At 54.5% G+C, this 27,898-nt stretch overlaps 2 protein-coding genes across 3 annotated transcripts; one reads left to right on the top strand and one right to left on the bottom strand.

Moving 5' to 3' along the window:
* Window positions 1-254: 254 nt before the first annotated feature.
* HAGH (hydroxyacylglutathione hydrolase) lies at window positions 255-18,475 on the bottom strand. Of its 2 annotated transcripts, XM_044233557.1 has the most exons (10): window positions 18,386-18,437; window positions 18,047-18,182; window positions 15,710-15,885; window positions 15,184-15,248; window positions 10,670-10,787; window positions 9,687-9,795; window positions 7,976-8,079; window positions 7,647-7,748; window positions 915-994; window positions 255-458 (listed from the first exon to the last, which is right to left on the bottom strand). In XM_044233557.1, exons 3-10 carry the CDS (start codon window positions 15,812-15,814, stop codon window positions 359-361), a joined length of 783 nt encoding a protein of 260 aa, XP_044089492.1. In that variant the 5' UTR covers window positions 15,815-15,885; window positions 18,047-18,182; window positions 18,386-18,437; the 3' UTR covers window positions 255-358. The 2 variants fall into 2 exon arrangements, with proteins under 2 accessions (XP_044089492.1, XP_044089491.1); XM_044233556.1 differs by lacking the exon at window positions 18,047-18,182 and having other exon boundaries at window positions 18,386-18,475.
* Window positions 18,476-18,734: 259 nt separating this feature from the next.
* Window positions 18,735-20,030, top strand: FAHD1 (fumarylacetoacetate hydrolase domain containing 1). Its single transcript, XM_044233558.1, has one exon. The coding sequence runs from the start codon at window positions 18,993-18,995 to the stop codon at window positions 19,656-19,658; it is 666 nt and encodes a 221-aa protein (XP_044089493.1). The 5' UTR covers window positions 18,735-18,992; the 3' UTR covers window positions 19,659-20,030.
* Window positions 20,031-27,898: the final 7,868 nt, after the last annotated feature.

Below are 27,898 nucleotides of genomic sequence, written 5' to 3'. Positions count from 1 at the left end.
TCCAACCCAAAAGGACACCATCTGGAACCGAGGAAGACCTCGAGATGCAGAAACGAGGCGGCTAAAAACAGCCCTTCCTGCCCGCCCTGTGCCCAGGGCCTCATCCGCGTGTCCCAGGTCCTCCACCTCGGCCGCAGCCGGGCGTGCACAGTCCACCAGCAGCGTCCCAGAGCACCTGCACAACTTCCCTGGTAACTGCGCGCTACAACACTGGAGACGAAAGCGAAGGCTCTGAAGTTAAATTAAACCAAGACTGGATTTCCTGCACTCCCGGCAAGAAATTTATCTAAAACATCTGAATACCCAAATGTGCTTGAGGGGGGCAGCAGCCAGGGGCGCCCCAGGCCCCACGGCCTCCTCAGTCCCGGGGCACCTTGAAGTGGTCCTTCTCTTTGCGGATGGCTCTCATGGTGGTCACGGGCTCCGTTTCCCCGGCGTGCTGCTGCACCATCTTCTCCCTGCGGAGGCCGAACACCAGGCTGCATGCCGCGCCCCCCCACCCCCCACAGGGTGCCGGGGACCGGAAGAGCCAGCGCAAGTTGGGACACGCTTAAAAAATGAGATGCTACAGCAACAGCCAGCTCGCGTGTTCCTAACTGTGGGGTCATGCTATGCCGGCCGAGCCGTCCTGCCGGCGACCCGGACAGCGGGGACACCGACCCCCCACTGGCATCCAGCAGGCCCAGGTGGCAACTCCCTGAGACTCCGGCCCCTGCCAGGGACTGTACCTCATCTGCCTATGGATCCAGACTCCAGGATCAGAAAGGACCCCAAACCCTCGCCGGGCTCAAGTATCCCCTTCTGAGAAGAGGGCCCGCGCCCAAGGCCGCACTCTACTTGATGCAGAGTTCGGGGTGGCCTCTGGCACACGGGGCAGCTGGGCAGGGACAGGGGCATCCCCGGAGCCCCCTCACCTCACTCTCATGAACGGGTTGTAGGTGAACTCCTCGGCGATGGTGGACGGCACTGTGGGCTCACCGACGCTGTACTTCTCCTGCAGGGGACAGAGGCCGCTGTGACGCAGGGACTTGCGAAGGCACATCTCTGTACCTTCAAACGTCGTCCAGCTCCGAAGGCAAAGGGAGGGGGGGGGTCAGTGTGAGGATAGGTCCGTCCTGCTGTGGACACCCAAGCATCCTGGCTGCCGCCACCAACCTGTGCCTCCTCCCCCTGCTGTTTTGGAGCCAATCTTGGAACTCTTCTCATTAACACGAAGTCTGTTTTATGGGAGAACAGCCCGCAGCAACACAGACAATGCCATGCCCCGGGTCCCCGCCCTGGAAGGTGGGGAGCGCCTCTCGAGGGGCGTTTGGCAGGGTGTCCCCTCCATGGGCCCCACAAAGACCCAGGAAGAGCCATTTGCCAGGCAGCTTGGCAAATGGAAAATTAAAGCAAAAATTGTGCTTTGGAAAGATCAATGAAACTGACACGAACAGTGAGGGACAGGAGCACGGATCACCGACGCCAGGAAGAGGCGGAGCTGCGGTCACGCCAGCGGTCAGGGCAGGGCTGACACTGCTCCGAAAGCAAAGCCTTGATGATAAAACTTAAAGGAAACAAAGGAGAGAAATTCTGACCTTGGGAAGGCAAGTATTTCTTAGAAGAGGTATGAACCATAAAAAAATTTAACATGCTGGACTTTATCAGAATTAAAAATCCTTATTCTTGGGCGCCTGGGTGGCTCAGTGGGTTGAGCCGCTGCCTTCGGCTCAGGTCATGATCCAGGGTCCTGGGATCGAGTCCCGCATAGGGCTCTCTGCTCAGCAGGGAGCCTGCTTCCTCCTCTCTCTCTCTGCCTGCCTCTCTGCCCACTTGTAATCTCTCTCTGTCAAATAAATAAAATCTTTAAAAAAAAAAAAATAACCGTTTTAAAAAAATAAATAAATAAATAAATAAAATAAAAATCCTTATTCTTCAGGGCGCCTGGGTGGCTCAGTGGGTTGGGCCGCTGCCTTCGGCTCGGGTCATGATCTCAGGGTCCTGGGATCGAGTCCCGCGTCGGGCTCTCTGCTCAGCAGGGAGCCTGCTTCTTCCTCTCTCTCTCTGCCTGCCTCTCTGCCTACTTGTGATCTCTCTCTGTCAAATAAATAAATACAATCTTTAAAACAAAAAAATCCTTATTCTTCAAAATACGTTGTTAATAAAAAGCAAGCCACAGGGAAATACACATCAAAACCACAGTGAGATCCCACGGCATACCAGTCAGAACGGCTACAATTAACCAGTCAGGGACCGACACAGTGCGGAGAAAGGGGAGCCTCCTACACTGCAAGTGGGAACGCAAGCTGGTGCGGCCACTCTGGAAAACAGCACGGAGCTTCCTCAGAAAGTTGAAAATAGAGCTGCCCTACGGCCCAGCAATTGCACTACTGGGTATTTACCCTAAAGATACAAACGTAGTGACCCGAATGTGTATAGGAGCAACGTCCACAACAGCCAAACTATGGAGAGAACCTACATGTCCACCCACAGATGCATGGATAGAGAAGATGTGGTTCATAAATACAATGGAATGCTATGCAGCCATCAAAAGAAAGGAAAACTTGCCATTTGTGATGACGTGGATGGAACTAGAAGGAATTATGCTAAGTGAAGTAAGTCAGTCAGAGAAAGACAACTATCATATGAGCTCTCTGATAGAAGGAAGTTGAGATCCAGGCAGTGGGGCCGTGGAGGGAAGGGAGGGAAAATATGAGACAAGATGGGATCGGGAAGGAGACAAACCATGAGACTCTTAAATCTCACAAAACAAACTGAGGTTTGCCAGGGGGAGGGAGGTAAGGGAGAGGGGGGTGGGGTTATGGACACTGGGGAGGGTCTGTGCTACGGTGAGTGCTGTGAAGTGTGTCAACCTGGGGATTCACAGACCTGTACCCCTGGGGCTAATAATACATTATATGTTTATTTAAAAAATAAAAAAAAGAAAGATTAAAATAAAAAGCAAGCCATAGAGTGGGAGAAACTATCTGACAAACTTACCAAAAAAGAGAAAATCCTCTTACCTAAATAAGATGATCCAATTTTTTAAATGGCCAAAAGACTTGAACAAACCCTTCACAAAATGGCCAATGGCACATAAAAAGACATTCAACGTTATTAGACACTAGGGAGATACAAATCAAAACCACAACGTTGGGGCGTCTGGGTGGCTTAGTGGGTTGAGTCTCTGCCTTGAGCTCAGGTCATGATCCCAGGGTCCTGGGATCGAGCCCTGCATCGGGCTCTCTGCTCAGCGGGGGGCCTGCTTCCCCCACCCCACCCGTCCCCGCCTGCCTCTCTGCCCACTGGTGATCTGTCAAATAGATAAATAAAATCTTTAAAAGTAAGTAAATAAAATACAACCACAGCGTGACTCCACTACGTACATCCGAATGACGAACACCAGAAGAACAACGAGGCGCAGTACTTGGGGGGGGACACAGGACAGCTCAGAGCCTCCACTTCGCCAGGAGAAACGTATAACAAGCGCTGCTCCGGGGGACGACCGGGCCGTCTCTCCCCCAGTCAGACACACGCTGGTGCCCGCGGCCGCTTCGTCCCCGGGTATCTCCCCGAGAGCTGTGAAAAGGTGCGCGGCCCAAGGAAGGTTGCCCTGCAAACAGGTGACAGGCGTCCCGAGCACACAGCAGGTGCCACCGGGCAGCGAAAAGCAACGAGCTGCGGGCGAGCACCCCAATGCGAGTAGTACGTCCCCCGCCACTCCGAGTGGGAGAACATGCGCAGGGACACAGCGGAGGCTCCCCTGGCTGCAGCTCTGCTGACGCGAGCTGAGGTCCAGGGCGTGCAGGGGTCATCGGAGCCGCCGCAGAGAACACGACAGAGTGTCCTCTGCCTTAACTGCACCGGCAGTCGGTCCCCTGGTGTGTGTGTCTGTCCGAGCGCACTCAGCCGTTCACTTGATGCAGCTCGTTACTCGTGAACTAAAGCACAGCAAAGCGGACGCGTAAGAAGACCAGAATGAAAATTCTGCCACTTAACCCGAAAACCTTGACAAAATGGGCAAATTCCTTGAAAGACACAAGTTGCTAACAAAACTGACTCAAGAAGATGTAAAAATCTGACAGCCCTACATAAAGGCATTAATTCATAACAACAACAAAAAGATTTTTGCACAGAAAAGCGTCTATGTCCTGGCGGCCTCCCTGGCGAATGTAACACTCGGGGAGCAGATGGTGTCGCAGAGAAACTTCTGCCAAATGGGAGTAAACACTTTCCAGTCATTTCCTGAGGCCAGCGTCACCCTGACACTAAGACCCAAGGCATCCCAAGATGACAAAACAACAGACCAGCCCCTGGTAGGGACCCAGAAGAGGCTAGAGCAGCGCCACAGAGCACGGCCGAGGGCTGGGAAGCGCGGGGGACCCTAGCCCGCCCCCAGCGCATCGCAGAACACGGGGGACAGTCACGTAACATGAAGACAGGCATCCGTTCACAAAATTCCACACCCACTCGTGGTAAAAACTCTCACAAGACCAGGAATACACTTGAGTTCCTATCAACCTAAGAACATTTACAAAAACCCACAGCTACCGTCACACCTAAGACGAAACGCTTTCCCCGGAGCCTGGGAACGAGGCAGGGATATCCGCAGTCGCCGCTTCTCTAACGTTGTCCGGGGGACGCTGGCCAGGGTTGTGGCCCAGACAAGTCAATAAAAGGCACACGGATGGCAAAGGAAGGAGTAAAATGGTCTCTGTGTGTTGGGGATGTGACTGTGCACTCAGGAGTCTACGGAAAAGACCCCGGAAGAAGGGAGCTGGGCGAGGTCCGGCGGATACAAGATCGCGATGCAAAAGTCACCTGTATCTCTCAAGCCTTCAGCAAATAATCGCTTCCAATAAAACCCAAAAACATGAATTTCTTAAGGATACATTTAACGATATGTACAATTTCCATAACAATGAAAATTACAAAATATTGCTGAGAAAAACTACTGAGCTTGATAAATGGAAAGCGATAGCACAGTCACGGAAACACTCAGTATGGTTACGACCTCAATTCCCTCCAAATCCTTTGTTACAACACAGTCCCAATCCAAAGCCGACTTTTTTGGTAAAAATTAACGAGACAGTCCTAAAGTTTATATGGTATATGGAAATGGAAAACACTTAGAAGAGCCAAAACTGGGGCGCCTGGATGGGTCAGTTGTTAAGCGTCTGCCTTCGGCTCAGGTCATGATCCTGGAGTCCCTGGATCGAGTCCCACATCAGGCTCCCTGCTCAGCGGAGAGCCTGCTTCTCTCTCTCTGACCCTCCCCCTTCTCATGCTTTTTCTCTCTCTCTCTCTCAAATAAGTAACTAAAATCTTAAAAAAAAAAAAAAAAAAAAGAGCCAAAACCAATTTTAGGGAAGTCTACAATTAGGGGACGTACACAGCCCGACCCTAGACTTGCCACAGGCTTCGGAAATCAGGCCCATCTGCTGCCAGCGGAGAAGTGCCACAGGCCGGAGCCCAGGCAGGAGCGTGTGGAAGTGACTCGTGCCCGCACTGTCCACTTCACTGGGCACAGGGGCCACGGCAGTCCCACGAGGAAAAGACACTGTTTCCAACAAATGGTACTGAGCGGCTGAATATGAATTAAAACAAAAAAAAGGCCGGCCCTTCTACCCTTACCTCAGACCGAACACAATCTGTGAGGCACCACAGACCGACACAGAAATCCGGATAAACATAAAAGCTAAGGGGGCGCCTGGGTGGCTCAGTCGTTGAGTGTCTGCCTTCAAGTCAGGTCGTGATCCCAGGGTCCTGGGATCGAATCCCAGGATCGAACCCCGCATCAGGCTCCCTGCTCAGTGGGGAGCCTGCTTCTCCCTCTCCCACTGTGTCTCTCTGTCATAAATAAATAAAATCTTTATAAAAATAAAAGCTAAGACCATTAAACTTTCAGGAGAAAACGCAGCAGGGGACGTGCATAGATTTCTTAGGACACAAAAACTGTAAAAGAAAATACTACTAAGCATCTTCACCAAAAGTATGTCTAAATTTGTATTCTCAAAAAGACACTTAAGGAAAAAGGGGGAGAAAGCCATACAAACGGGAAGGAGGTATTTTTTTTTTTTTAAAGATTTTATTTATTTATTTGAGAGAGAGAGTGTGAGAGAGAGCATGAGCGAGGAGAAGGTCAGAGAGCGAAGCAGACTCCCCATGGAGCTGGGAGCCCGATGTGGGACTCGATCCCGGGACTCCAGGATCACGCCCTGAGCCGAAGGCAGTCGTCCAACCAACTGCGCCACCCAGGCGTCCCGGGAAGGAGGTATTTGAGAGAGATTCCTGACAAAAGGCCCATTTCCAGAACACACAAGGACCCCCCGCAACAAGGAAGACAGCCCGACTTTTTCCACGGACGGACATTCGAACACGCACCGCAGAAGAGAGCTGGGAGAGGCCGCGAGCCCGTGAGAGACGGAGCTCAGCCGTCGGAGAAGGGAACATTTTAGGAAACATGAGGAGATACCAGCGCGCACCGTGCGGAAGGGCTCACACGTCAGTCGTCCACACAGCGCGGGGCGCGGTCCCAGCGAGGACGCCAAACGCGCCGCCAACCGGAAGCGTCCCGGGATCTTCCTCAGAGCGAACCCCGCACGGACCGTGTCCGCGCCCGCGAGCAGCGGACACCCGAGTCACCCCCGCGGCGGCTGCGCACCGTCAGCCAGAGCGCCCCGACCCAGGGCTGAGCGGACCCCGCGGCACCGTCACAGCAACCGCGGCCCGAAGTGCCAAGCCCAAGAGCCCCGTGACCCACGTTCTAGGGCTGTGTGTGCAGGAGACTCCACGACAGGGGTCTGCAGCGGGGGACGCAGGGGGCGCCCTTGGGGTCGCACCAGGCAGTGGTGTCAGGAGTCTCAAAGCTGTCCCACTCGCCCGGGTCGGGTGCGTCCCACTGAGCGAGAACGATCCTCCACAAAGATGAGCTTCCTCCACGCGGCGGCTCGGCGCGGGCAGCAGCCAGGGTGGGGGCACCAGGCCGCCTCAGCCACGAAGCCACAGAGCACTGCGCAGCACCCGCATCCGGGCTCCGGCGTCTGGGGAAGCCTCCCCCGTGCCAGCAGCTGACGCCCGTGGCATCCCAGTCCTCCCAGGGGCATTTCCCACACGCAGGCCCCAAACTGGGGAAGATGCAGGCGATTTATTCTACGCCAGAGCTCCGAGACAGCCATGGTCTCGGGACGGAGCAGGAGGCCCTGCCATGAGGCCCCCAGTGCCCCCTCTCAGGGACGGACAGCCCCGCCACCAGCCCGGCCACCCGCCGAGGGCGAGAAGCCAGCCCCGCCCTGCAGAAGGAAAGGCCTCTCAGACCAGCAGCCCCGGGGCCGGGTCCTGCTGCGGCCTGCACGGCCTGGGAGGCTGCCCGGTTAACTCGCCGTCCTCCTGGCCGTGGAGCACAGGTCGGGGCCCCGCAGCGCCGGCCTCCCCGAGGCACCTGTGAGAATGCAGGATCCCAGGCCCAGCCCTGGGCCCCTGGGTCAGCGAGGATCCCAACGACACGGCAGGGGCTTCCTCGCTAGCTCGAGCCGGGCCGGGAGGAGCCCCTCGTGCCCACATGCGAGACGGAGCCCCGAGCGCGGCGGCGCAGACGCCCTGAGCTCCCGGGAACCCCGTCCTGGTCCCTGCCCGGCACACGCAGCCCTGCGGCGCGCCCCGCTCACCTTGGCCCAAGCCAGCTTCTCCTGAACGGCGGGGTTGTTGGGTTCCACGTGGCGCGCGAACTTGAGGTTGTTGATGGTGTACTCGTGGCCACAGTACACTCTCTGAGGAAGACACCGGCCTGTGAGCTCCGAGTCCCCAGGACGTGCCCTCAGGCCCCTTGGAGACGGGCTCGTGGGGCTCTGGGCGAGGACCCGTTAGCAACTCAGCACCCACACTGCCTGCGTGTGTGTCCCACGATAATAAAAACACGTTATAGAAAAGCCTCACTCCCAGAGGAAGGGGCCCGCCCGCCCACTCTCGCCAGCCCCACGCGCGGGGCGCTGCCTACCGTGTCCGGAGGGAGGCGGCCCAGGACCTCGAGCAGGGCTCTGTACATCTCATCTGCTGTCCCCTCGTAGAACTTCCCACAGCCGGCCACAAACAAGGTGTCACCTGAGAAACAGCACAACCAGGGACCAGTGGGGGGCCACCAACAGGACAGCGACAAGAAACCCTGACCCCCAGCTCTCAGCTCCCAGCCCCCAAGTCTCACTAACTGGTTCCACCAGCGCCCCCCAAACAGCTGCTGAAGGCCACTCCTTCCTTCACTGCCCCTCCGTCAGTCCTAGCCCTGAGACCCCCAAACCAGCCTTTGTTCCCACCAGCCCAGCAGCCGTCCCAGGCCCACCTCCCTCTGTCTCCTCTCGCCCTTGGCGGCCAGCGCCAGCCTGGAGAAGCCCCTGAGCTCACCAGCCACCACCTTGGTCCTCAGCACACAGGCCCCCTTCCTGCCTCCGCCCTTGGGAGGGCCTTCCCGTCCCCGACAGGGGCCTCTGCCCAGGGAGCCTGAGCCACAACCCAGGACCACAGGGTTGTCATGGGGTCCCCGGCGAGGGCGGTACTGCACTGCTCCCAGGGGACAACAGGACAGCCTAGTGGGGGTGGGACTGGGACTGTGTCCCTGAACAAGCCCTACACATAGGGGAAGCCTGAGAACCAGTGAGAAGTCCACGAGACCCCGGAGGAGGCTGGGGCACAACAGGCACAGGAGACTTTGAGGTCGGGCCCTCCCTCCAGGGGAGCAGCCCCCTATTCCCACACCTGCCTCCAGGGCCTCGCTGGACATCCTGGTTCCCACACTTCAGTCCTTGCCTCAGGCTGGCAGAGGCCAGAGCCTCAGCACCGAGGACGCTACTGACCCGTCCATACCCTGCGCCCTGCCAGTCTCTGTCCATGGAGGAGGGGCGCGGGGCGCAGGGCCTGGGCTCAGCACGCAGCCCCACCTTCCACAGCAGGCACATGGCTTCCCATGTCTGCAGTCCCCAGAGACCCACCTCACTCCCAGGTCCTGACACCCCCCACACCCCCACAGCGGTGACGGGTACAGGTGCAACACCGGCTGCCCATGGCCACTCGGGGGCCTTCGCACTTGCTGTTCCCGCAGGTGGCGCTGGGGGCCGGTTCCACGGCCACACACACCAGTGGGTGAGGCCGAGTGAGGCCAAGCGAGCCCGGGGTCCCCGGGGTCCCACGGCACGAACTGGGAGTCGGCTCAGGGCGTGCACCTGTTCCGACTGCACTGGGGACACTGAAAACAACCGGTCTTTAAGATGAGCTTTGGTGTGGGGTGCCGTCGGGGTCACGAGGCAGCAGAGGCACCCCCTACTGGCACCAGGAGCCCATGGGCCGCAGTGGCTGGTCACTGAGTCCCACGTGTGCCCGTCCCACTGCAGAGCCGCTCCAGGAACCCCGTGGCACTTCCCAGCTGGCTCCCGCTGCAGTGACTTCATGACAGGAACATAAGCTCCTGCAAGACTCAGAGCTTAGCCCTTGGCACTGGCTGAGAACCGTCAGGAGTCAGAGGGGCTTCTGGGCCTGGGCAGACAGTGCTCCCATCCGCGGGAGGCTTCCCCGCTCTATCTAAGGGCCGTGCCCCCCCCCCCACCTCACTCCCACGCCCTGCAGGAGCCTGGCTGCAGACCCGGACCTGGACCCTGACCCAGTGGAGCACTGAGGGTCTCTGGAGACCTCCCTGGCCCGGCATGAGCCCACACACTCACCTGTGAACACCGCAGGTGGCTCGGAGCTGCTTGGCTTGTTCACGAAGTAGCAGATGTGACCAGACGTGTGGCACGGCGTGGACAGGCACTTGACGTGGAGAGACCCCACCTGGAGCAGAGCGGTGCTGGTGCTTCCTCCCTGCACATGGCGGGCTGCCCAGGCTTGCAGCCGGTGGACCCCCGCCCCAGTGGCTGACAGGGCCCCGCGGACCTCGGGCCACCGAGCAACAGTGCATCCTGCTGGGGACCCTGGGGCAGGGCGCACCCTGGCACCAGCGGGGCCGGAGCGCCGTGATTTACTCCCTCCTCAAAGCCAAGCCAAGTCTGAACCAGCCGTCCCGCTTCTTAAAGACGGTTTCTTTTTTTTTTTTTTTTTTAAAGATTTTATTTATTTATTTGACAGAGATCACAAGTAGGCAGAGAGGCAGGCAGAGAGAGAGAGAGGAGGAAGCAGGCTCCCTGCTGAGCAGAGAGCCCGATGCGGGACTCGATCCCAGGACCCTGAGATCATGACCTGAGCTGAAGGCAGCGACTTAACCCACTGAGCCACCCAGGCGCCCTTAAAGACGGTTTCTCTCGGTTTTCCTTCCTGACTCCCACTGCCCCCCAACCCTGCTAAAACGTTCAGGCCCACAAGGACTGAATTCAAGACCAACATCGGTGCAACCTTCCCACGGGTCAGCGGACCAGCCCACTGGTCAGCGGACGAGGACGGCCCCCAGGCCGCGAGTGCGCTCTGCACATGTGCACCAGGAGCTGTGCGCCTGCGCCCCGCCCCGCCCCGCCCGCCAAGCTCCTGGGGACATCCTCCTGCTGGACCTCACATCAACGGGTCCAGTTGCCCCAACCGTCTCGAGACAGGGCCTGGCAAGGACACGGTCAGGCCATCCTCCACCCACCGGGTCCCCGAGTCATGGAGGGAATGCAGGCGGGGGGTGTCCGTGTCCCCACCACATCGTGCCCTCCGTCGGTGCACTGCTCACCTGCAGTGTGGACAGGTGCGTGACCTTGTGAGTCAGGGCCCCGATCCGGTCGTCACCCCCGCACACCTTCAACCCAGGCACCAGCTTGACCAGCTTCTCGTTTCCGCCGGCGTGATCCCTGGAAGCAGGAAAGAAGACCTGGGCTTTTGTTGATGGGACCGGACCTGCTTGCTCTTAAACCCCCCAGCACAAGGCTCCTTCCTGGTTACGTCTCAGCAGAAACTCATCTCCCAACACAGGAAACTGGCTTGTCATTTGGCCGTACTGATGAGAACATTCTCAGACGTGCCATTCCCGAGTGAGGCATTTCTGCGCCCCTGCCCCGTAGCCACGGAAGCTTCTGAAGCAAACACTGAAGCCCAAACTCCTAGATGATCCCTGTGCCCGGCTCCCAGGCTCCACGCACACAAGAGTCACCTGAGGGTCTGTAAGAAGCACCACGGCCTGACTCCCTGCCCCAGGTGGTGACGCAGCTGGCCCCTGGTGGCCTGCAGAGCAGGAGTTCTAACAGGATGCTCCCAGGTGGCCCACTTTGGGACCCACTGCCCTGAGCAGGTGGAAGCTGTCTTCTAAAATGGCAATGCCGGGACACCTGGGCCGTTCCGCTGGTTAAGCACCCGACTATTCATTTCAGCTCAGGTCACAACCTCATGGTGGTGAGATTGTGGAACCTGCTTAAGATTGTCTCTCTCCCTCTCCCTCTGCCCTCCCCCATCTCTCCCTCCCAAAAAATAAATAAATCAGTAATAATAAAATAAAATGGGGGCGCCTGGGTGGCTCAGTCGTTGGGTGTCTGCCTTCGGCTCAGGTCATGATCTCGGGGTTCCGGAGTCGAGCCCCACATAGGACTGTCTGCTCAGCGAGGAGCCTGCTTCTCCCTCTCCTGCTCCCCCAGCTGTGTTCCCTCTCTCACATTCTCTCTGCCAAATAAATAAAATAAAATCTTTAAAAAAATATTTTTAAAAAATGGCCATGCCCCACCCAAAAAACCACCAAAAAACTGCTAGAACTGATACACAAATTCAGCAAGGTTGCAGGATAAAAACCAACACGTAGATGGGGCATCTGGGGGCTCAATGGGTTAAAGCCTCTGCCTTCAGCTCAGGTCATGATCCCAGGGTCCTGGGATGGAGCCCGAGCCCCGCATCGGGTTCTCTGCTCAGCGAGGGGCCTGCTTCCTCCTCTCTCTGCCTGCCTCTCTGCCTACTTGTGATCTCTGTCAAATAAATAAATAAATTAAATATTTTTAAAAATGCGTAGAAATCTGTTGCACTTCTATGTGCTAATGAAGCAGCATTTAGAGAAATTAGGAAAATGATCCCGTTTACAATTGCACCAAAAATATACAACACCCAGAACTAAACCTAACCAAAGAGGTGAGAGGACTAGTCTGGAAACTGTGGAACGCTGGTAAAGAAGCTGAAGACAGAAAGAAACAAAGACATTCCACTGCGTGCTCATGGACTGAAAGAAAAAAACTGCTAAAATGTCTACTTTCCAAAGCAATCTACCATTCAATGCAACACCCACCAATACTACCCCCATTTTTCACAGAGCTACAACAAAGAACCCTAAAATTTCTAGGGAACCACAAAGGCCCCAAATAGCTACAGTGATCCTGAAAACCAGAAGCAAAGCAGGCGGCACCAGGATTCCGGACTTCAAGCTCTATGACAAGCTGTGATCATCAAGACAGTGTGGCAGCGGCACAAAAACAGACACACAGATCCATGGAACAGAACAGAGAGCCCAGAAATGACCCATCCAAAAATACGCAATGGGAAAAGGACAGTCTCTTCGACAACTGATGTTGGGAAAATAGGACAGTCAGATGCAGAAGAATGAAACCGGACCGCTTTCTTTTTTCTTTTTTTTTTTTTTAAAGATTTTATTTATTTATCCGACAGAGATCACAAGTAGGCAGAGAGGCAGGCAGAGAGAGAGGAAGGGAAGCAGGCTCCCTGCTGAGCAGAGAGCCCGATGCGGGGCTCGATCCCAGGACCCTGAGAGCATGACCTGAGCCGAAGGCAGCGGCTTAACCCACTGAGCCACCCAGGAGCACCCTAAACCGGACCACTTTCTTACGCCACACACGAAAACAAGTCCAGAATGATGAAAGAGCCGAATGTGAGACTTGAAAACCTCACAATCCTAGAGGAGAACACAGGCAGTGACGACTCTAACATTAGCCACAGCACCTTCCTGCTACACACATCTCCAGACAAAGGGGACAAAAAGCAAAAACGAACTCCCGGGATATCATCAAAATAAAAAATGTCTGCACAGCCAGAGAAACAATCCACAAAACCAAAAGGCAGCCTACAGAATGGGAGAAGATATTTGCAAATGACATTTCTGATAAAGTGTTAGGATCCAAAATTTATAAAAAGCTTATGTAACTCAACACGCCCAAACACACATAATCCAAATTAAAAAATGGCCAGAAGACATGAGAAGACAGTTTTCCAAAGAAGACACCCAGATGACCGGCAGTCACGTGAAAACGCGCTCCGTGCCACTCCTCGGCGGGAAGCGCAAACCCCGACTACAAGGACATGTCCCCTCTCACAGCGCCGCGCGGCTAAACCAATGACGTAAGAAACAAGAGCTGATGAGGCCGGGAGAAAGCGGAGCCCTCGCGCCCCGCGGCTGGGAACGCAAGCTGGTGCAGCCCCCGTGCAAGACAGTGTGGAGGCTCCTCGAGAAGCTAAAACCCAAACCATCCCCCGATGCAGTCACTGCAGCTCTGGGTCTCTACCCGAAGAACACAAGGACGCTCGCCCAGGGGGTGCGTGCGGCCGGGACAGCCGCGTTACCTCCAACAGCTGAATGACGGAAGCAGCCCAGTGCCCATCCCCCGATGAATGCACAAAGACGTGTAGTATATCTACGCGTGTACACACGGACACACACAGGAACATTACTCAACTGTAAGAATGAGCTCCTGCCCTTTGCAGGAACATGGACGGAACCGCGGAGTCAAATGCTACGAGAAACGTCAGAGAAAGCAAATGCGTGTGATTTCACTGACACGCGGAACTGAAGAAACAAAGGAGCCAAGGAAAAGGAAGGGAGACAAACCAAGGAGCAGACTCTTGAGGAGGAACAGATGGTTCCCAGTGGGGAGGCGGGTGGGGGAAGGTGACGCGGGTGACGGGGCTCCAGGAGCCCGCATGTGAGGGGCACGGAGCACACACAGCCACCGGGCCACTGTGTCGCGCACACCCGCAGCCAGTGTAACACCAGATAGTAATTGGAATTAAAATAACATAAAAATAAAAACACTTACAACTTTAAACAAGTAAACACATGCACACATGCCCAGCTCGGCAGCACCTGGTGGGGATGGGGGTTGGGGGGGGCCAGGCCTGCCTGTATCACAGCCTGTGGGGCCGGACCTGCACCGCAGAAGTCCAGCCAGGGCCCTGCCCCAGACCAGCCTTCCCGGGACAAGGCAAGGGTGCCGGCTCCTCCCTGCAGCCTCCTCCACGCAGCCCTTCAAGGAGCCCAGACGCCGCAGTGGGGCCCACAGATAAGAGGGGCGGGCTCTCCCAGGCCCACCCCAGAGCTACACCCTGGGCGCTCTTAGGACAGGTGCCAACACCGCCGCTGCCCCACCCTCTGGGGAGCGCAGGCAGGAAGGGAGGCACGGACGCCTTGCGGCTCATGGGGCTCGGTCTGGGGCAGAATCTGGGGTTTTGTATTCTAACATAAACAGAGGAAAAACCCCAGGGCATCACAACTTAAGAAAAGTGACCTGGCAGTTGGTCGGCAGACCTGGCTTCTTACCAGAAAGCAAGCCCAACAGCACGGCCAAGGGCAAGACCGCAGCCCCGCCCTGCCGCATTTAGGAGTTAACAGCTGACGGCCTGGGAGGAACACCCCAAAGACTGGTGCCTGCTTGGCCACCACAGAACAGACCCACCGGCCCAGGCCCTGGCAGGCTGAAGCTGTGGGAACCAGGGCTGCCCTCAGGCACTCACATGCAAAAGACAATTTAGAGCCAAATAAATATTTTTTTCTAGCGTAAAGAGCTCTGAGTTTCAACTCCAGCCCTAAAATGCAGACACAGGTGCTTCTTCACCCCCTACCTTCAATTTCAGAACCACAACCTCTCCAAATAGAGCGGCTTGATTTTTAAAAACACCAACGTCTAGAATAGTTTCTTCCCTGACATCAAAGCCTGTCTCCCATCACACGAGCCCGGAGCCTTCACATATGCTGCTGGGGGTCCATCCCACGCAGCCCCGAGTTAGCAGTGCCCAGGGCCAAGGCCACTGGACAGCAGCACAGGGGCCACCACCGGCACGTCTTCTCAGAACCCTGCTGGGGCTGACCTTCAGTGGCACAGAGAATGCAGCTGGGCAGGGACAAGGGCTTCCAGCACCCCAATCCCGCAGGTCTCCACCCGTAGGAGGGCCCAGAGAGCCTGAAGTGCCTGACCTCTACAGACACCGGCCCGGAGTGCACACGGCCTGGGGCAGACAGGCCCACAACGGCCGGGGAGGACTTACCAGTGGTGGTGGGTGGTGAGCACCGTGGTCAGCTTCACTCCGTGCTTCTTCACCGTCTCTACAACCTGCAGCCAAACATGAGGCACGATGGGGACCATGGTCACACTCCCCGTGCTGGGTGGCCGAGCTACAGTGCGCCCAGCAGGACTCAGGCCTGCCCAGGAGGGGCCATGCCCTGCCCTGACCCTGCTGACTTGCCCCCGCTCCCGGTCCCAGTCCCTCTTGGCCCAGCTGGCAGCTCAGGGCCAGCCATGACCTCTCCAAGTCCCTCTGGCCGAGGTAATCACCCCTGGGGCTTCCTGGCACCCAAGGACCTTCCAGACAGAAGCCCATTGCTCTCCTCCCTCAAGCTGCCGGCGGCCTCCAGCCCTCACTGGCCTTCTGCCCGACAGCAGAGTGGCTGGACACCGGTTGTTTTTCAAAAACCGAATGGGTGAACTTCTGTTTAGCTTTGACCAAGCTACAAGGACACTGCAGCTACCAGCCCTCGCAGGGGGTGGGGTGGTGCTGGGGCCCTGCCTCCCACCTTCTGGGGCTGCACCGGGTCCACGACGGCAGCCTCCTTGGTCTCGTCGTCGATGATCAGGTACATGTAGTTGTCGGTCAGCGCGGGCAGTAACTCAACCTTCATGGTGCCCTGTTCCACGGTCAAGCTCTTCCTTAAGTCCGTATGATGGAGAAGGGCTCCCAGCAGGGCTGGGCCTGAAGACAAAGCTTCGGTCAGTGTCCATGGGAGGCCGCCCCAGGCTGAGGCTCAAAGACAAGCCCTCGGCCAGGAGGCCCAGGAGACCCCACGTGCTGGGGACCCAACATCCCGGGGAAGGGACTCGGCCAGCGGCAAAGTGTGAGGCTCGCCGCAACGGGTTTTCTGAGTTCCTTCAGTAAAGACGAAAATATCCTAATTTTACCACATCCGTTAAGAGAAACACAGAAAATTCACACGCATATTCACGGAAATCCCTTCTCTCACACTCTGATCCTGATTTTCTTTTTCGCAAGCTCTCAGGGGACGGGGTGCCAGTTTGTGCCTGTGATTCAAACCACAGTCAGAAGTGACCAGTGCCAGTCCTGGGGTGTTCACACCCGACTCAGAAAGACCACGAAGAGAGGAACCTGGAGGGCGAGCGCCTCTGACCCTTCCTAAGTCTCCAGCCAGAGAAGAAAACAATATTCTCTTTCACAGGCAGGAACTCAAAATTTGGACCACGCACTAAATGACCAGGGCCTGACACATGGGAGAGGTGGCCACCTGCTCCAGATCCAAGTGCACAGGACACAGAATCGCCATCCAGTTGAGCCAAAGGACCTGGCAGGGTGTGTCAAGAGTAAGCAAGGGCCAAAAGCGTCACCCACTGAGAAGTCAGGGGCCAAGCCACTTCCAACAACGAAACTCCTCTTCGATCTAAAAATTCACAGAGGCCCAACAATACTTGTCCTCACGTGAAAGAGATGAACACCACAAAGGATGACAGAAGACAGCCATGAGATTCTGGGGGAGGTGCCAGAATGGGGCCCTCTTCCAAAAGGCATCCAGAAAGCAGGCAGGACCCACTGACTGACAGACCACATTTCCAGGGGCCACCGAGGGCTGAATTCGACCTTATCTGCCACGGCCAGGGAAACTGTCAAGAATACACCGAGATACCCAACTCCCCTTTCCCTGGACAACCAGTTGGGCATTTTCCAGGCCCTTCTCCTCCCTCATACATGGCAAAACAAACATTTCTGTATGACCAGGTTTCCTTGACAGTCCACCCTCCCCAGGCGCCAGCACTACCCAGGCCCAGGAAGGACTACAGAGCAGAGTGCACCTACTGGGGTTGGGGGAGGGAGGAAAGCGGGACGGAAACAGGACTCTCCTGCAAGTCTGGGAGAGGAACACCGCCCAGGTGAGGGGACTGTAATCACAGCCTGTGCTTGGGCTCTTCCAGGTGCTCCGAAGATTCTCCCAGAGAACCCGGGGAATCAGAAACTTCTGCAGGCATCCCCGAAAGCCTTCTTCCTTTTCCAAACATTACATGCCTGAGAAATGCTTCCAGTGCACTGCTTTGCACTATGATCTTTCGTAGGCACAAAAAGCACGGAGCAGGAGCCTATGGTCCCAGCGGAGACCTGAGACCCGTTTTGCTTGGCTTCTCTTGAACCGGGCCCGTCCTTCTGCACGGTATCCCGAGGCTGGGAGCGGTCTCCCATCTGAACCAGGTGGCCACAATCTTGCCAATTCTCTATAGTCCTACTCAGGATCTCTGCCTGACTCTGGAAGCAAAAAGGCTTAGCCCCGACACTCTGAGGAGTGTCCCCAAATGGCAAAAAGGACAGGCTCTTTCCTTAGTGACGGCAACAACTACCCGCTCCAGAACATCGAGTGCTCTCGGTGAGATCTAAAACCGCCAAGGTTTCCCTCACGACTGCTACGTGGTCATGTCTCCAACCGCTAACCATCACCCAAAGACTCGGGTCACCCTACTGCCCCTATTGCCACATTAGCCTGATAAGATATCAGGAAATAAAGAAAAAGAGATTTCAAAATCAAGGTCAAAATATTCCGACAAAGCAGGAGGTAACCCCCCGCGGGACAGGAATCTGGCAGCTGCAAGCGCAGGCCCTGGAAGCCCGCCAGCCCAACGCCTCTCCTTCTAGAGGGAGGGGCAGGGCCCCACAGCCCCCAGGACCCCGTCTTGCTGCAGCCCCGGTACTGCCCGGGCCTCCTGCCCTTTGCACTTGTCAGCCGAAGCTCGCAGGAAGAGATGGGCAGGCAGGCCCCGGGGCGCACACACGCGGGGTCCGCCCGGCCGGGGAAGGGCGCCCCGGGAGGGCCACGGGCGGACGGGGGCGCGGGGCTGGGCGGCGCGCGTCTCCTTACCGGGCACAAATCCGCCAGCAACCCCCGGCCGACCAGTGACCCCACTGTCTTCAGACCCGCCAAGTCTGACTCAAGTGCCGCGGGGCCTTTCCTCGACCCCAACCCGCGCGCCCGGACGCCGGCGAGGGTTACAAGCCTGTGTCGACAGAAAACAGCGTCAGCCCGCGGCGGCCCGGCGACTCCCGACCGCCCCCAGCGCCGCCGGACCCTTCGCGAGGGCGCGGTCCAACCGCCGCCACCGGGTCAGGACGCGGGCGGGCCCCCCGCAGGCCAGGCCCCGCGCACCCGACGCCTGTCAGGCGCGCCCCTCCGCGCCGCTGCCGGCGCCGGTCCACCTACCCAGGCCGCGGCGGGCGCAGGCGGCTCCCAGCGCGGCGAGGCTCCGGCGGCCGAGCAGCCCGCGGCCCAGCACCATGACCCGGGACGGCGGGGTGGGGGCGGTGGGGGCGGCGGCGGCGGCGGCAGCGGCGGCAGCGGCGGCGGCGGCGCGAGGGGCGGGCGGGCCGCACACGCCGGAGGTGCGCCGCGGCCAATCGGCACTCGCCGCCCCGCCCTCCAGCCAACCAGCGCACGTCTAGCGCACCCGCCCCAGACCTCGACCAATCAACGCCCGAGTCCAAACCCGTGCCCGCTGCCGGCCGGGCCTCCGCGGACCCGAGTGCGGGCGGGGCGCCGGGAGCTACCTGCGGCGGCCGCGGCCGGAGGGCAGCGTCAGTGCTTCCGCCGCTCTCCAGGGACCAGGCCCGTGCCCCGAGGCAGCTACCGGACAGCGGCTCCCAGGAGTTGAGGCGCCCGCGACTGTCGAGCACCCGGTAGAGCGCAGAGCTGCACGGGCCGTCGCGGACGGGACAGCGCTGTGAGGTAGTTCGTTCTCTCCGGGGCGCCGTCGGCGTCAGGTGACCGGGCCCGGCGGGTCACGTGACCTCCGGGGACGCCCGGCGGAGCCATGGCGGCACCCAGGCAGCTGTCCCGCTTCTGGGAGTGGGGGAAGAACATCGTGTGCGTGGGCAGGAACTACGCGGACCACGCCAAGGAGATGCAGAGCGCCTTGCCGAGCGAGCCGCTGCTCTTCCTCAAGCCGTCCACCGCCTACGTGCCCGACGGCTCGGCCATCCTCATGCCGCCCTACAGCAGCAACCTGCACCACGAGCTCGAGCTGGGCGTAGTGATGGGCAGGCGCAGCCGCGCCGTCCCCGAGGCCGCAGCCATGGACTACGTGGCCGGCTATGCCCTGTGTCTGGACATGACCGCCAGAGACGTGCAGGACGAATGCAAGAAGAAGGGCTTGCCCTGGACGCTGGCCAAGAGCTTCACGGCCTCCTGCCCGGTCAGCGCGTTCGTGCCCAAGGAAAGGATCCCGGACCCTCACAACCTGAAGCTCTGGCTCAGGGTCAATGGCGAACTCAGGCAGGAGGGTGAGACAGCCTCCATGATCTTTTCCATCCCCTACATCATCAGCTACGTTTCTAAGATAATGACCTTGGAAGAAGGAGATATTATCTTGACCGGGACCCCGAAGGGAGTCGGACCTGTGAAAGAAAACGATGAGATCCAGGCTGGCATACACGGGGTCGTTAGTATGAGATTTAAGGTGGAAAAGCCAGAGTACTGAGTCTGTGCAAAGCGCCCTGACTTACTAAGTTTCAGGAGAGAAGGGAGCTGGACAGAAGCAAGCAGAGGTTATTAAATGGGACAATCCTTTAAGAAGAAACTAATTCTTAAATATGATTTAATTGGATTGTTATGACTTAAGGAAAATGGACCCTTAAAGGAAAATGTGATCTAAAAAAGCTGGGCCAGAAATGGAAAGAAGATTGAGAATTTTAAGAAACCACCAAATCAAGTCTTTGTAATGCTTCCAAAAGCAGAGAATTTACCAAACCTAATGTTAAGACTTTCCTTCCTAAAACTGGAGTGGATAAGACTTTACATTTTTGCGGGGGGGGGGGGGCCTGGGTGGCTCAGTCCGTTAAGCATCTGTCTTCCTCTCAGGTCATGATCCCTGGGTCCTCGGATTGAGCCCCCAAGTCAAGTCAAGCTCCCTGCTCAACGAGAGCTCTACTTTTCCCCTCTGCCCTTCCTCCTGGCTCATCCTTTATCTCTCAAATAAATACAAATCTTTAAAAAAAGTTTTTTAAGAAAAGACTTTTCATTGAGACATTCTGAGATCAGTAATTCAAAACTTGAAATATGCAAAAGAGGGGCGCCTGGGAGACTCAAAGGGTTAAGCCTCTGCCTTTGGCTCAGGTCCTCAGGGTCCTGAGGTCAAGCCCGGAATCAGGTTGGCCCCTCAGCGGGGAGCCTGCTTCACCCTCCCTCTCTGCCTACTTGTGATCTCTCTCTCTGTCAAATAAATAAATAAAATCTTTTTAAAAAAATATGCAAGGGGCACCTGGGTGGCTTAGTGGGTTAAAGCCTCTACCTTCGGCTCAGGTCATGATCCCAGGGTCCCGGGATTGAGCCCCGCATCGGGCTCCCTGCTTAGTGGGGAGCCTGCTTCCTCCTCTCTCTCTGCCTGCCTGCCTCTTTGCCTACTGCTGATCTGTCAAATAAATAAATAAAAATCTTTTTTTAAAAATGCAAAATATTTTGAAAATCACGTATCCTAAATTGATCATGATAATCATCAAGAGGTAATTTGTAAAAATAAATATTTCCACATCACTTGCCCATACCAAGCCCACTGTATTAATTAGCAGAATTAATCTCCAGCACTCCTAAGTGCTTCTTTTGGAAATGTGGATAAACACTACTCCACACAATTTAAAACTGTATTTAATAAATGAACGATTAATGGCAACCTCACTCATTTGTACCATGGCCTGTAATATTACGAGTTTGGGAGATAATTTTGAAATGATTGTTTTCCAAATAAAAATGCTTTCTTTTATTTGGCCTGAAAGTTTACTTTTACCGCTTCATTAAGGACTAAGAGGCACACTTCCTCACTAAGGGGTTCAGATCTTGGTCATTGACCTTTGGCCTCTAGAGCACTGTGCTCTATTAACAGAGTTAATCAGCACCTCTACCTCCAAGCAGAGATGAGGAAGCTGAATGGCCCCGGAGAGCTACTTTTGTTCCTACCTGCTCTCCGTGGACAAAAAGTCTTGGCAGGATGCATAGTGCCCGTGGTACTGTGGTATCCTTCAGGCAGGGGCTCCTGCTGGAGATCTAGACGGAAGACATCTGCAGTCCCCTCGCAGAAAGCTGAGGACATCTAATTTAATAACTGGTCACATTTACTGAGCCCTTTGTACTGCTAGGCACTGGGTCAAGAGCTTTCCATGTATTATTTAACCTTACCAAAGCTGGGAGTTTGGTATTACTACCATCCCTGTTAAACATGAACATGTAGATTTAGTGACTAGCTAGTGACTCAGCTGAGGGAAAGAACCAAGTTACAAACTAGCTTTCTTAAGAGCAGAACATGAAGTCTTGATGACAATGCAGGCTGTATCCTGCAGGTAAATACATAAGATTCAAACATGTAAGTATTAGGCAATCCCCACATCTAATTTATAATTTATTGTGTAGAAGTGCCAGGATTGGACCTGTTTATTAGATGTCATCCTACCTTAACTTGTTTTATCTTCTAACCAAGTTTCTTATTTTAATTGCCTAAGTACTATGTTTATTACAGAGGAGTTCAAGAGTATGAATAAGCAAAAACACCCAAAATTCCATTCACCCAGACACAGCCAAAGTGAAGCAGTTAATGTACCTTCTTCCAAATCTGTGGTTGTAATTGCAATTCTTAGAAGATCTGCCCATAACTCAATTTCCTAACCTTTCCTCACAGTGTGTTGTGACTCTGTGGCAGTCGGCACATTGCTGCTGCGCTGTTTTCAGTGACTGCAAGATTCTGAAATCACTCCTCCATCGTTGGCAAATGAAATGGTTTCTAGTCATTTGCTAGTAGAATCCGCATATCTGTAATTACTGCACTGGGCTACATTCCCTGCGGCAGAAGAGCAGGCTGAAGGGTGCCCATAACTGAGCGTGTATTCGTCTAACCAGCAGACACGAGGTCCAGCTGAGACGAGTCCACTAAGCTGACGGACTTTAGAGTGAGCCAAAAGATGTGAGGCAGGAGCCGGTTCGCAGCAGGCCCTTGGGCTGCACAAACCAGCTCCCATGTAGCTCAGTGTTCTCCACGGTGGTGGCACAAGCTTTGGCACAAACAGGTGACAACAGCATTGTGGGTGTAGCACACAAAGTCCTTGGCTTCAAGAACAAAAATCAGAGACACCAATTCCCACAATTCCTAATCTTGCTAAAAATCACAGTAATCCTAGCGCCCAGGAGCCACATTTTCCCCCCACTTTTTATTCTGAATAAATTTGAACCTCTTAAGAATTTGAAAGACTAATACAGTGAACTCCATGCACCTTCAGTAATTGTTAACATTGGTTATGTTTCTTCTCTCTCGATTCAGTAATTGTTAATATGACTCAGTAATTCAATTCAGTAATTCTTAACATTGGTTATGTTTCTTCTCTCTCACTTCACACTTGGTCTCTCTCCACATACAGATACACCTGAACACACTTGGGCTGGAAAACTGGACATGAGTTGCAGAAACACTTGACCCTTCCAGTATGATCTCCTAAGGATAAGAACGTTCTCCTATACAGATACAATACCATTACCACACTTAAGGAAAAAATTCCATAATATATTAGTTCATGTAGACTGTATGGCTTCATGTGTTCTTCTGCATTTTTTAAAGATTTTATTTATTTATTTGGCAGGCAGAGAGAGAGGGGGAGGAGGAGGAGGAAGCTGGCTCCCCGCTGAGCAGAGAGCCCGATTTGGGCTCAATCCCAGGACCCTGGAATCATGACCTGAGCCAAAGGCAGAGGCTTTAACCCACTGAGCCACCCAGGTGCCCCTTCTGCACTTTTCTTTAATGTTCACTGGGCTTTTACAAAAAGTGAGTATACTATACTCACTATACTTTTACAAAAAGTGAGTAAATACAGGTTTTCATAATCCTTTTTAATGCTGTGTCCTAGATGGAGTACCCCAGAGGCCAAGCCAAGGTGGGGTTCTTATCCAGATGGTTTACTGAGGGAGCACTCTCAGGAGAAAAGTGCAGAAAGGGCAGAGAGCCAACGGAGAAAGTGTGGCGGTCTCAGAGCTAGAGATGAGCTTCAGTCCACTGACCATCCCAAGGGGAAGTCACTGTCGACATCTGCTCCCCACCCCTCCCATAACGTCCCCTAGGTGAGGGACGCCTGGGTGGCTCAGTTGGTTAAGCAGCTGCCTTCGGCTCAGGTCATAATCCCAGTGTCCTGGGATCAAGTCCCACATCGGGCTCCTTGCTTAGTAGGGAGCCTGCTTCTCCCTCTGCCTCTGCCTGCCTCTCTGTCTGCCTGTGCTCGCTCTCTCTCCCTCTCTCTCTGACAAATAAATAAAATCTTTAAAAAAAAAAAAAAAAACTTCCCCTAGGTGACTGTCCCCCTCAGAGAAGCTGAGGGATGGGTGTGTGCCTGCAGGGTCAGGGGACCTGGGTAGGGCCCAACATTCCCCTATAGGCCGCACAACTTTCAAACGCACAGCTTTCAAACGTTGTCCTGTCAGAAACAGTGACATAAGGGACTTCTTCCACTTACATTATGTGACGTTTGTTTACTTCCCTAGGGAAAGGCATAGACGTGAAATCGGTTAAATGGTATGCACTTTAAATTATGTATTTGTGGGGCACCTGGGTGGCTCAGTGGGTTAAGCCTCTGCCTTTGGTTCAGGTCATGATCTCGGAGTCCTGGGATCGAGCCCTGTATCAGGCTCTCTGCTGTGCGGGGAACCTGTTTCCCCCTCTCTCTGCCTGCCTCTCTGCCTACTTGTGATCTCTGTCAAATAAATAAATAAATAAAATCTTAAATAAATAAATGAATATTTTGCCAATTTGCCATGGGAAAGTGACACACAAATTTGTACTTGACATGAGTGTGTAAAAATACCTTTTTATGCACACCCTACCCAATGCTGGTATCATGGCTATAATCACTTTTTTAAAAGATTTATTTATTTTTAGAGAGAAAGAGAGCATGGGGGTGAGAAGGTGGAGGGAGAGGGAGAGACTCTCAAGCAGGCTCCCCCCTGAGCCTGGGGCCAGACAGGGCTCCATCTCACAACCCTGAGATCAGGACCTGAGCCGAAACCAAGAATCAGACGCTTAAACAACCTGAGCCACCCAGGCTTTCCTATGGCTGTGGTCATTTTGATTTGCATTTCTTTCATTAATAGTGAAGCTAAGGGCGCCTGGGTGGCTCAGTGGTTAAGCCGCTGCCTTCAGCTCAGGTCATGATCTCAGGGTCCTGGGATCGAGGCCCACATCGGGCTCTCTGCTCAGCAGGGAGCCTGCTTCCTCCTCTCTCTCTGCCTGCCTCTCTGCCTGCTTGTGATCTCACTCTGTCAAATAAATAAATAAAATCTTTTAAAAAAAATAGTGAAGCTAACATCTTTCAATATTTTTGTACTTAACAGTTATTGTTTTGATGAGACTATTGGGCACATCTGTGGTACTAATGTTGGTGTAGTACCCTTGATTTCAGATGTTTTATATTTCTTTTCAATATGATAAATTCAAATATGCTAAAAGCTTTCATATATTTTAAAGAGAAAGAGTAATTGTAACTATAACTCACCTATAGGGGTGCCTGGCTGGCCCAGTTGATAGAGCACAGAACACTTTTTTTTTACCCCGAGACTTATTTATTTATTGAGCGAGAGAGAGAGAGACCATATGGGAGAGCATGGGGGAGAGCTGTGGGGGAAGTGGGAGAGAAAATCTCAAGAAGACCCTGTGCTGAGCGCTGAGCCCAACGCAGGCCTTGATCTCAAGATCCTGAGATCATGACCTGATCCAAAACCAGGAGTCGGACACTCAACTGACTGAGCCACCGAGCACACAACTCTTAATCTTGAGGTCATGAGTTCAAGCCACACCTTGGGCGTGGAGTCTACTTAAAAAAAAAAAAATCAACTATAGAAAAAAAAAATCAAACTACAAAACAGAATAGGATTCACATGACAAAACTGTTGCCAGATACGAAACTGGCAGTGAAGCTGCTCTCCTTCAGCATTTACCGTGACACACTCCCTGATCATGTCCTGGGCATGTGAGTCTACGCCCCTGACATACATGCATGTGCTCAGTCTTGACAGTCACCAAGAGAAGCTGGTATTGTTATCCCTGTTTACAAAAGGAGACCCACAGATGGAGAAGCTCAGAACCAAAGACCATCCTGGAAGCAGGTTGTTTAAGCTTCATAGATCCTGGATATCAGCCCTTTGTAGTGTCGTTTGCGAATATCTTCTCCCATTCCGTGGGTTGCCTCTTTGTTTTGTTGACTGTTCCCTTTACTGTGCAGTAGTTTTTGATCTTGACGAAGTCCTAAAAGTCATTTCCAACTTAATTTCCAAGTTCTGGACATTAAGTTGCTATAATAACGTGAATAGCTAACATAATTGGGTGCTTTTCGTGGGACAGATACTGTAATAGACACAGCACCCAATTTATGATTTTATTATTTTTTGGAAGATTTTATTTATTTGACAGAGCACAAGCAGGGGGAGGAGCAAGGGAGAAACAGACTCCCCACTGAGCAGGGCACCCCACACGGGGCTCGATCCCGGGACTGGGATCATGACCTGAGCCAAAGGCAGATGCTTAACTGACTGAGCCACCCAGGCACCCCCCCATACTCAGTTTATACAAGGACTGTTAGTTTCCCCATGTTACAGATGGGACCTGAAGGCCCAGCTGCAGGAGTTGAAATAGAGATGGTTGTGTGGGCAGGCTGTTACCGTAGGCTCACAGTCAAACACATCATGCCAGAGAAAGAAGCCACCACAGAAGGTCATGTCATGCATGAAGTACGCAGAGTCGTCAAGCTCATGGACATGAAGCAGCTCATGGAGAAGCGGAAATAGAGAGCGATTGTCTAACGGGGAGAGTGTCAGTTTGGGAAGATGAAAAAGTTCTGGCAATGGATGTGGTGATGGTCACACAACACTATGAATGTATTTAAGGCCATTCAATTGTACACCTAAAAATGGTAAAATAATCAATTTTATGTGAAGCGTATCACATATTCTGCCACGTGCACAGCAAAATTAGGAAAGGAGAACCTTACCGAAAGCAACCACGAGTAGATTAGGAAGAATCATCCAGTCAGCACACTCTTTACATAAAGCAAAGCAAATCTGCAGATGGGAAGATGCCAGGACAGGAAAAGCAGCTCCTGGAAGACAGCGGCAAGCGGAGCTGCTGGACAGGGACTCGCAGAGTTTGTAGTGATGGAATGGTATGCTTCTTTCTTTATGCCTCTGAGTGCATGAATTCTGGCTAATCTACAGCCAGATTTTAGAAATCAACCATCTGTCATCTTCATTTCATAAGTGTGTAAGTTAATCTCGGGAAGCCCCTTGGATTCAGTGTGGCCTGACATCTAGTCTTGTAGATTCCTATGGTGTCAGATGAAATCAGCAAGCGGGGGGCCCCTCCAGGTACGCGCATGGGGTTTCCTTGGTTAAATGCTGGTGGACTGAGATGTCACCAAGGTAGCAGTGAAGAGGCTGTTCAGAGCCCTCCACGGCACTGCTAGGGCCCATAGCAGAGGCTGGGGAACACTGGGTATGACATAAAAGCCTAATCTGAGAATGCCTATATTAGGCATCTGTATTATGCTGCTGAGGCCATTGGGCAACAGAGGCACCCAGACAGCAGGAGCCCACACAGCTGGTACCAACACCTGTGGTCCAGGCATTGGTGCATTGGGACCCGCTGGCAGAGGTCAGGGCACCAGGAGGTCTGGCATAGCCATTCCTGATACACCACCCGGGCCAGCTGTCCTCCCTGGTCTCCTCTGCTCTTGGACACCAGCTCTTGCTTCATCAGCAGAGAGTGTGAATGTGACGACCAGGTAGGCCCCCACTTCTCTCTCCTCCGCAGCCCGAACCCTCCCGCTCCACCACTCTGCCACCTTCCTTCTCTTCTGGAGTCACCTTGCTTAGCACGCTCATACTCTGTCCCAGGGGAGGGGGAAAGGAAGCTCTTCATGGGGCACACCCCCATCTGCACACCTAGGTCAAGTCGTGCCTTGCCTCACTCATTACCACAATCTGGACACACTAGGGTCCACTCATGCCCCTCTGACACAGCTGCCAATGTTAAAAGCCAGAGACAACACTGCTGACACATTTATCTCCCAACACCAGCTTTGTGAGAAAGTTTCAGATACTTACTTTTTGTTCTTTTCTCCTGTGGTGGGTGCTGGAAACACCAAACCTCCCAGACTGTGGGCCAGCAGTGACTGTGCTGGTAAACCCGTGTCCTGCAGCCGGTGACTCGGAACGGTGGGGGGCTGACACGGTGCTCCGGGGTACAGCCAGGAGCTGTGTGGTGCAGGGAGGCTGGGGCCGGCGTCCTGTCGGAGCAGCCCTGCCCTTCCAGGTCCCAGACTGGCGCCACTCTGAGATCTTTTGAGGCTGGTCTCCTCCCAGGTGATTCAGACTCACACATCTTACCCCTATGGCAGCCAGTCTTCACAAGTGCTGGTCGGCCACGTGTGTCATCAGAGAAGCTCTTCAGGGTTCAAAGCTGCTGCCCAGCACTGCCTGTGGCCTTGGGCTTCCGTGGGCTTCCGCTGTTCCCACCCTCCCAGGGAGGACAGAGGCCCTTCCTTCTTCCCAAGGGCCGCCAAGAGGCCCTTGCCTGTGTCCCAGCAGTTCCTGGAAGGCAGTCTCAGCCACTACCAAGCTCCAGGAAGGTCATTCTAGGAGGTTCTGATCTTTCCCCAGGGAAGTAAGACAAAGAGGAAATGGGCTTAAGAAATCACTGATATC

The sequence above is a fragment of the Neovison vison genome, chromosome 14, assembly GCF_020171115.1.
Source record: "Neovison vison isolate M4711 chromosome 14, ASM_NN_V1, whole genome shotgun sequence".
Lineage (NCBI taxonomy): Eukaryota > Metazoa > Chordata > Mammalia > Carnivora > Mustelidae > Neogale > Neogale vison.
This window is presented reverse-complemented; position numbering and strand designations above follow the sequence as displayed.